Below are 10644 nucleotides of genomic sequence, written 5' to 3' on the forward strand. Positions count from 1 at the left end.
ACGTGATGTCTGGTAAGGTATAGGGTAATTCTACCGAAACCTTCCTATCAAATCATGATGATGGCAACAGTTAATAAAGGGAAATGGCGAATCAGTCTTAATATCGACGTGTTGCGCAAAGAATATGAGACATGCCAGAAATTCCCCAGTAGGCAATGAAATACTTCATATATTTACAAGTTGTACAATTAATCATACGAATGGTAAAATTGTACGAAATGTATTTCATATGTTATATGGTGGCCGTCACAAAGCCAAAGTTTTGTGTTCGGAAGCAATGAAGAAACAAAATTTGGGAAGTACGAAGTCGGACACCAAGTTATTCGAATATAGTATTATTGCTTTGTCCATTACTCAGCAAAACTACAAATAAATCTTCCCACTTGAACAGAAATTTCCTCTTTTAACTACCATAAACATTCAAATGAATAAAGTCGATATTCAACTACCTGTAATCTACTAAAAAAAAAAATGCGCGAACAGCCCTAATGTCAGCATACGCTGTCCCAGAACGCCTTCATTTAGGTAATCTGTGCGTTTCCACAACGTATCGTAAGGTAATACATTGTCGGCACTAACTGACATAATCAAAAAAAAAAGAACTAAAGAAGAAATTCCAATATATAGACGCGCACATCAGCAAGCACATCTTTTGCCTAAATTCTTAAAAGCGCCACTGTATATACCTATTTTAGGCAATACTTGAATTGATCCATAATTAGCTTACAATAATAAGCAATTTCCCTGCGCAAAAACTATAGATTCCCTTTGACAAAGAATCTTGCACGGACGGATAAAAAAAACTCACCCCCAACTGGCAAATGTAACTTCCCATACACTAAATTTTCAGTGGCATTGTTAACTGTCAACTGCCTGGAAGAAACAATGTCAAAAGGCAAGAGGCCCCGCTGGCTACATTCGAGGAAAGCACATACCTACAGCTTAGGGAGTAGGCAACACTCCATACCAGTACTACAATAGAAGAATACCAGTATTGAGCCAACTAACATCGTCTGTCCAAGGGGAGTGTAAATCTCCACTATCTGTACCTCTCCCTGCATGATGCCTATATCACTCTGAACGACCCGTATGGAAGGAAAATGGGTACGTATTCATAACTATATAAGCATGGACTTGAGCTTCTGTGTATTCATATGAGCTATACCCATACAGAAGCTTCAGTACACCAAAAATCCTGTAATTACAAATTCTATTTTTCTTCCATTTACAATTTCGCCCAACGAAACATACTACATGCGGTCGTATAAAATGCAAGTTATCGTCCTAATTCTGGTCATCAATTAGTATCGAAGCCATGAATTGTCCGTTCACGACTATGAATACAAATAACTATACAACTAAAATTGATGGTGCACCTCTAAAAGAAAGCTGTTCGTTTTCGACAATGTTTCGCATGTGTTATTGAAATAAGTGATGAGCACCCTGCACTCAAGAAGAATAGAGGGGTTTCAACCATATAATTTTTTGTTTCCTTGTAGTGTTGTTATTTGCCCTTAGAGTCTTATGGTGTTTTCTTTTTCATTTTATTCTATTTCTTCTTTCTCATTTAAAATTAAAATTTGGTTGCTTCTTAAGTAAACATTTTTCTTAGAAGTCGGTTGGTTTTGAATGAACGACTTTATTATTCGATTCCTGTATTACGAAAGATTGCAATTTGTCAGAAGTAAACAAAAATAAAAATAGGAAACAAATATAAAATAAATTTAATAACAAATACTCAAAAATAGAATGTTTTCACGTTTACTGTTTTTAAATCTATTTTCTATAGATAAAATCCTACCTTTCAGCATAGGAACGAGAAACTTATTTGCTGATAACTAAATAAATCTTTATCTAAATGAGATTTTAATTTTGAGAATGCAAACGAATACTGCCCCGAACCTGAGGCCACAAATGTCCAACTTCTATAACAAAATTAATCGATTTTTCTATAGAAACGAAATTTTGATAAAACCATATTATATAGAAATGAAATTAAATTTCTCAAAGAACTGAAGTGAAATTTCTATAGAAATGGTCCTTTCACAAAATTTCCTATAACAATGAAATCCTGAAACTTCCTATAGAAATTAAATTTCGATAAAATCTCGTAGGGAGATGAAACGTGACATAATTTCGTACAGAAATGAAATTTTGACAAAATCATTCGAAAAGAAATTACATATAGAAATGGAATTTGACATTTCCTGTATCACTAAACAGAGAAAAACTCCTATAGAAATGAAATTAGATTTTCTAGAGAAGTAATTTTTTTAACAAAATTTGCTTTTGAACTAGGAGCTCTCCATACCAGATAGACATCAACTCACGTACACCCAAAGAAATTTGTTAGTAGGGACAGCAGGAAGGTCTGCTGAAAAAGGGACAGCGGTACCTGTATGCTAAAATAGCAAACATTTCCTGCTATTTCCCTTAAACTCGATTACACTAAATCATGATTTATTTTGGTCGAAATAAATAAAAATGTCAACTTAGCAACATAATTAAAAAAAATATTTGATGAATATCTATAGTATTTGACCAAAAATGTGAATATTTATCAAAATGAGATACAACAGCAAACAAAATGTTTGGTGATCGTATTTAGGAGCTTGTAAGTGTATAGCAGAGCAAAAATGTTCCTTTTTATTCCTAGATATGCTTTGGGGACAAATTTAAAACCAAAATATTTTATAAATTGTTGTTCATCAGGCTGTGTAGTACAAAAAATATAACAGCAGACATATACTGCTGTTTTTAGCAGCAGCAATTAAAGAAATAACCTTAATACAACTCATGATAATTGGGTTATTTAGTTTTTTTTTTTCGGGGAAAAACTAAAAAACATTTGTGGTATATTTTCCATGCACAAGGATATTAAGATCCATCCACACGAAAAAAAAATCTTGCTTCAATCAGTAATCACACAGAATTAGAAAAAAAAAAATAATAATTTGATCCAATTAAACATACTAATCTATACCATTAATTTTTATGATTGATTAATGTTCTAATTAAAAAAAATGATGAAACCATTAGAATTTTAATTGGAAATTTTCAAGACTCAATTAATTAAAACTTGATTTATTTAACTGATGTGATTGGTCGTTGTCTTGCCACAAAATCAAATAAAATAAATCGAGTTTTTTCTAACTTTTCTTTAAATTGTTTCAAACTTCTGAATTAATACTTTGTATAACCCTTTAATGTAGGTTCATGGACTGGTGGCTGGTTGGAACCCGTTTTAGGCCCAAAACCTCACTCTCCGAGACAATCTCGAAAAAAAATCAATCGTATCCTGGTATCTACCGCTTACTATTTTTACCTTCATTAATATACTTCTTCTTCATTACAGATAACTACTGGAATAGATGGCAAGCTACCAGCACAAGGATTTACCATTTATTTACGACAGACAATCCCCAGCCATTGGAATGCTATTGTTGTAAGTACTGTAAGTAATCACTCGTAGTTTTAGTGAATTTGGTGTAGTTCTAGTGAATTTTGGAAATCTTCATTAAATGTTAGAATATTAGATTGCCTTTTTCTCTTTCGGTACATCTATGCGCAAGTTTATTTTCGCCCATCATTTCCTATTGTTGATCATATACATCGATATGATAACACATTTCCACTATGCCTTGTACACATTCAATCCGTTGTATTTCACATAGAATTCACATAAAATTTCTGTTATGACCTAAGCAAGTAATTCACATGCATATCAGACTTTTAGGTGCTGAGCATGAACTGTACCTATCAGTTTTCCATTCAAGTTTTCCACCTCATACATGTTTTTCCCAATGCGTCTTCTGATCCTGCACTTGAGCCATTGTTTACATAATTTAGCATTGATACCTTTAGAAAAATTACTTTGTACAAAGTTTTTCCGATAAACTTCCTGACCTTCTCTAAATCTAATCTCTCGCGCTCGTTTATTATAATACTTCTCATTTCTTACATATGCGTTATGAAGTTTCTTAGATATTCTCTTTTGAATAATTTGCATTTTTGACGACTGCGGTAACACTATGATCTCGCCGTCAGACAAAGCTCCTAATTTTTTCAAAATTTTGTAAGCTTGAGCATGTGTTACCATATTGTAACCAAAAAGCGCACAATAGGGTGTCTCGCCAGTCGAAGAATGAATAGTCGACCGCAATGCACACTCTATTTGTGACAAATCCTCATCCCATTTGTTCTGTTCCTTTTCCAATGATGCCCTTATGCTACTCAGGATGCTTTGGTTAACCCTTTCGCTGGCATTAGATTGAGGTGCATGAATGGCGGTGCGCATATGATGAATTCCATATAAGTTTAAGAGTTCCTTGAATGATTCGCAAGTAAATTGCTTTCCATTGTCGGAATGCAGAGTTTCTGAACTCCAAACTTATGGAATACCTCAGCGGTTAGAAATTTTATGATGGCTTTAGAAGTTGCCTTAGGCATAGCCTTAAGTAAAACAAACTTTGTTCTATGGTCTAGGACAATGAATATATGTGTGTTACCATTACGTGTCCTGGGATATGGTCCAAGAAAATCTACATATATTTTTTGAAATGGACGTTCAGTCCTTACTTCTTGACCCATGGTTGGTCTGAGAATTTGCTTTGGATTCTTGTTCTCCTTACAGTTCTGACAATCTTTCACAAAATCTCTGACATCGGTTGTTAATGTTGGCCAATAGAAAAACTCCCTCACGTTGTAGATCGTCTTTCCTATCCCACCATGACATGTATTTACCTCATGAGAACGTTTGATCACACTATCAGTGAGAGCATCTGGTAACCAGATTCTCCAACAATCGTTCTCATCCACGATATCGCCACGGTTAAAATTTGTCCTCTTCATAACAATTTCATCCTCAACTTTCAAATCCGGTAATTGTTCCTTGTTCTGTCTTATCGTCTCTTTCAACTCCTCATACTTAGGGCAACTGAATTCTGGTGAGCTCAAGTCTATAAAAACATTATTCTCAAAACTGAGCTCCTCCATATCTAGACGCGAAAGCATGTCAGGGACAACATTTTTCGAACCTTTCCTGTGTATTATATTGAATTGATAACCCTGAAGTTTTAAACTCCAACGGGCGAGTCTTCCATGGAGATCCTGTTGTTTCATCAGCCATCGCAGACTGGAGTGGTCTGTGATGACTGTGAATTCCATCAATTCAATATACTGTCGAAATTTCTCAATAGCTAAAACCACTGCTAAACACTCTTTTTCCGTTGTTGAATAATTTTTTTGAGCAGGGTTAAGCTTTTTTGAGAAATATTCGATAGGATGTTCTTCACCTTCCGAATCTTTCTGGAACAAGACAGCTCCAACTCCCACATTTGATGCGTCGCACTGAACAAAAAATGGTTTACTGAAGTCAGGGCTTCGTAAAACAGGACTTGAAACTAATCTTTCCTTCAATAATTCAAACGATTCCTGAGCGTCTGGGGTGAAATTAAATTTGGTCGACTTCCTCAACGTGTCAGTTATCGGTGCAGTCAATGTTGAATAATCTGGTATAAACCGCCTATACCAACCAACACTCCCTAAAAATTTGCGGACATCTTTAGGAGTTTTTGGTGGCTTTATGTTCGTGATCGCTTCAACCTTGCTGGGATCAGTTTTCAATTTTCCGTCGCCTACGATATATCCTAGATATCTAAGTTCTTTATAACAGAACTTAGATTTCTCTAAGTTTATCGTAAGGCCGGCGTCAGACAATCGTCTACCCACAATCTTCAACATCTCCACATGGTCTTGAAAATTCGATGACACTACCAGCAAGTCGTCTAAGTACACAAATACTCTGTCTTTGAGCTCGGATGGGATAACTTTATCCATGAGTCGGCACATACGCTGAGCAGCATTTCACAGTCCAAAGGTCATTACTTTGAACTGGTAATGTGGTCTCCCTTGGACTGTGAAAGCTGTTTTTGGCCGACTCGATTCCTCTAAAGGAATTTGCCAAAAAGCGTCCTTTAAGTCGATGGCGGAAATGAAAAAAGTTTCTCCCAACCGGCTCAGAAGACCATCAATATTTGGTAGAGGGTATGCATCTTTCTTTGTCACCTTATTTAACTCTCTAGCATCTAAGCATAACCGGTTTTTATTCGGTTTGATGACTAGAGTTACTCTATTGTTCCAGGCTGCGTTAGTAGCTGGTTCAATAACGTCTAGAGCCAACATACGATCGATTTCGGCGTATGTCAACTTCTGAACAGCCGGTGATATGGGAAAATATCTCATTTTTCTTGGCTCAGAGTCTCCAGTATCTATTATGTGGCATTCCAGATGCGTTTTCCCCAAACCAAATTTAGTAAAACATTTGAACTCCAGCTTTGCACTTTCCAGTTGGATCTGTTGTTCATAGCTTAGCTCATGTATCTTAGGGTCATTTCCTTCGGTTATATGTAATTCATTGATTTTTGGATATTTAAACGAAATTGTGATCCCAAATGTGTTCCAAAAATCACAGCCTAAAATAAGTTTCTGCGACAGCGAAGGAACCAAATAAAATGTCATGATATGGGATATATCATTACATTTTATATTGGCTCTCACTTTGCCAACAATAGATTTTCCTCTTCCATCTGCTGTTCGAATTAAGGATTTAAAATCAAAAATTTCTACACCCAATTCATCAACGACTTCCAAACAATCCTTCCCTAGACAGGAAACATTGGCACCACTATCCATTAAACCTCTCATAGGGACATTGTTTATTGAGACGTCTAAATATGGTCTTATATCATTATCTGAACATAAGCTTGAAATGGATAACAATTCTCTTTCACTTTTTCTATTGTTGTATCGCGTCCTTGCTTTCATTATTTTTTCCGAAGGCCCTTTGAAATCTTTGAAGATTTCTTCCCTAACTCGATTGTAATTCAAAAGTCTATCTTCATATGGAGTCAAAACTTTCAGTTTTGGTTTCCGATTCTCAGGGGTGATATCTACGCTCTGAGAATTGTACTCATCTCTTTTGATAATGTTTAGATTGTTTTGTGCTGGTCTAATAAATTCGTTTGACGACTCATTTGGGTAAATTGTAAAATCCGATTGTGGAACGTGTAACGAAATGTTACAGTCCGAAATACTTATTGGGGCGGGTTGGCATCCGAACATGATGGCCCCGTCCTCATCATGCTCTTCTGTTCTTTTCCCGTACATCTTGGGCAGTTCGGTGTAATAACATTCTCGAACCCACATTTGTAGCAGAATAGGTTGCGCCTCTCGGATTCGCATTCAATAAACGTGTGGCCTGAATGCCTACAATTCCAGCATATAAGCTGTTTCACAGGCTGGTTACCAAGCCTTAATGCTTCAATCTGGTGGTCTTGACCGAAATCATGTGGTTGTTCATAGTGAAAATCATTAGAATATTCTAATTCATTCACTCTACGAAATTGTTGTTGTTGTTGTTGTTGTGGCCTAAAAGAGCTTCGTTTGGAAAGATTTCTTTCCGCACGCCTGCACTCTTCTAACAGATGGTCCATGTTGACAATATTCATTGGAAATATCAGCTGAGCCAGTCCATCCTTCAGATTGTCTTTGACAATCTTAACCAATTCATTTTCTGGGATGGATACTCTCATCTGATTATTTAGTGTCAAAATATCCTGAAGAAAATTATCCGCACTTTCATTAAAATGTTGCCTCCTCTCCATGATCCTGCGTTGTATTTCGAAATCGCTCTCGAATCTCTGGAATTTTCGTTTGAAATAATACCTTAGGTTATCCCAGTCGCAATTCGGATTTTGTCTTCGAAAATTCCAGAACCACTCGAAAGCGTTTCCAGATAGCAACCGGTGAAAACCTTTCATAAGGACTGGCCATGGGCAATCAGTATCAGCTCTGATAGTTTCCACACGAAACAAAAAATCTTCTACGCTAACAGATTTACTACTGCCGTCAAATTGTATGCCCCATTTATCAATATCAAGAGTATTTTGTGTCCTTGGGACAAAACCAAAGGCAGAAGATGAAATGACATTTTGTTGAGGCTGTGGTGGACAAATAGGTCCATTTGTTGGAAATTGATAGTTCTGGTTATGGTTCGACTGACAGTGATTAGAAATCGGTGGTGGTGGATAACTAAATCTATCAGATGGAAATTGGTAGTTCTGGTTATTACCAGTTCGGAAATTGGTAGAAACGGGAGGTGGTGGCAAATTATGTTGCTGTTGTTGAAATGTGTTAGTATTCGACGGATTACGAATTTGTTGACTTTGCCCTAGTCCCTGTTGTGGTGTCCTATTAACCCCTTGGTAACTAGCATTATGTGACCCCTGAGGAAAATTAGTCGGTGGCAAATTATGTTGTTGTTGAGGAGTATGCGTTATTGGTCCATTCGAAATCTGCTGATTTCGTCCTCGTACTTGTTGTGGTGGAACATTGTTCGTCGATATTGGATCTGCCTGATTCCTGTCCGATACTGACAATGCTCGTTCAGACCTTATGGTCTCCCTTACTATTTCTGGTATTAATCTCATAAGACTTTCCTGCATTTCCCTCATCGAACCTGCCTGTGCAGCACCTACTGAGGCTGCAACATAATCCTGAATTGACAGTCCGTTTGAATTTTGTGGTACTGATTGGGAATTTGTCATTTCACGATTTTGTGATTGAAAATCATTTCTAATTCCAATCGCCGTAAGGCTACTGAACGTGGGAGATGGAAACGTACTATCACTCCCTGTAGACGAAAAACTATTAGGACCCAATGTTAAGTTTTGATCAATGTCTAATCCAGTGGTAGCATTTGCCGATGTAGTAGCAGTTGTAGTAAACGTCGTAACAGTGGTGGTTGCATTGGCTGTCGTTGCAGTCACAGTAGCAGTAGTTGTTGTTGTATTTGTTGTCGTAGTTCTCGTCATGTTCGACATAGTATCACTGGCCGATTTTGATCTAAGCTTCATTATGTATAACTCAAAATTCTCACTTTGTATTGATAATGAAAGTAACGAAGTTTAACGTAAATTTCAAATTGAAAATTAAAAGAAAACGTTGTTTCACGTTAATCGAAAATACCGGTAAAAGTGGCCCAATAAGATTTTGTTTTAATTTTTGCTTAACCAACTATTTTCAACTTTTGGAATTCGCAGACGTTTTTGTTTTTTTTTTTTTTATTTTAACAATTCATTTCTTTTTTGTTTTTAGTTTTTGAATTATTTGGTTAATTAAAAAAAAAAAAACAAACTTCAAAATTTTCTAAAATTAGTTTTCTTTTTTTTTCAGATAATTCAAGGATTCATCAGATTGAGGTGTTTTTGTAGCTGCCTGCTCGAGAAGTGGCGAAAAAAAAACAATGAATTTGGAAAATTTATTTGTTCTATTATTCTATTATTTTTTATTTGTATATTTTTGTAAATAAGTTTTGTCTAATTTCCCATAATAATATAAGAAATTTTTCATATTTTTCTCAAATTCATTTTATATTTATTAAATCATTAAAATAAATAGTTCCATTTTCTAGAATTTTCAGAAACTACAATCGTATTACTTTTTGTAACTTTTCTCTTGATTATTCTTTTATTGGATTGTTATCTGTTTTATAATTTCTGTATAAAAACATTTTAAAGAATTTGGCTTCACAAATTACAAAACATATAAACATATATTGTTAACTACTTTAACCATCAATCTATGTATAAAAATATAGTAGCAAATAATCAAAACAAAATTAATTATTTAATTATGACTTACTATAATAGTTATACATAGTCAAAAGTTAAATAGTTAGCCATGTATGAATATCTATCAATGTATGTCGCTACACTGGTATAACAAAAGACACTTGTTTCCCGGGACTTACAAACATATCTAGTATAGTCAAACATGGGAGAAAGTGGGTTTACGAAAACCATGCCAAGTGGCAAAAATTTAAGACTCCACTTCCTTAAAGTAGACAGTAAATGGTTCGAATGCACTATACAGACTAATACCTTTTTATTTAGAATTCAAACGATATAGACTTGCACAGCGTAGCAAGTTAGAACCATACTACTGTCCCACGTTGCTGGGCGCCAAATTGTGATGGACAAGATTTGTGGTGATAACGGTGGCACTATGAATTTAAGCTGCGGCTGTAGCTCGCCGGAAATGTGGGTTTCGATCCGTTATTATCCATCCATTTAAATATGAAGTGCCTGGTGTTGATAATAATTTCTCATCTTCCTAATTTCACAACAATAGACAAGTAGAAATTTAAATTTTCATAACAGAAAAACGGACGGACGGACATTCTTTAAACGTTTTTATAAAATCCAGGATATGAAAATTGTTTTATTAACGATTTACCGAACCTGTTGGACGTGGTTCGTCAAGCTACCCCCCCTTAACATGACCCTTATATAGATCATCCTTGAGATCCTTTCAGCCCATTATTCATATAAAGAATCTCCCAAGAAATTGCCGCGACACTTCCCTTACAAACCAGCTACATCCTCAATCCTTTAATTAAAAACTCAGCACATTTTTAATTTCAAGAATCGATTCACATTTTAATGTATTGTTTCATTTTCATTATAATGGGCTTTGTTTTAAAAATTTTGTATAAATAAAATTGAAAATAACCTTACAACTAGATATTATTTACAAATGGAAATAAATAACAATATAAATACTAATAATGGAATGATAACAATA

The 10644-nt window shown here is 35.2% G+C and overlaps 1 protein-coding gene across 2 annotated transcripts; it reads left to right on the forward strand.

The window, feature by feature from the left end:
• Window positions 1-965: 965 nt before the first annotated feature.
• On the forward strand, window positions 966-9490 carry LOC142237792 (uncharacterized). 2 transcript variants are annotated; one of them, XM_075309207.1, is made up of 4 exons: window positions 966-1104; window positions 3213-3301; window positions 3356-3454; window positions 9235-9490. In XM_075309207.1, the coding sequence occupies exons 1-4, from the start codon at window positions 1101-1103 to the stop codon at window positions 9364-9366; spliced, it is 324 nt and encodes a 107-aa protein (XP_075165322.1). In that variant the 5' UTR covers window positions 966-1100; the 3' UTR covers window positions 9367-9490. The 2 variants fall into 2 exon arrangements, with proteins under 2 accessions (XP_075165322.1, XP_075165323.1); XM_075309208.1 differs by having other exon boundaries at window positions 3356-3445.
• Window positions 9491-10644: the final 1154 nt, after the last annotated feature.

The sequence above is a fragment of the Haematobia irritans genome, chromosome 5 (assembly GCF_050003625.1).
Source record: "Haematobia irritans isolate KBUSLIRL chromosome 5, ASM5000362v1, whole genome shotgun sequence".
In the NCBI taxonomy this organism is placed as follows: domain Eukaryota; kingdom Metazoa; phylum Arthropoda; class Insecta; order Diptera; family Muscidae; genus Haematobia; species Haematobia irritans.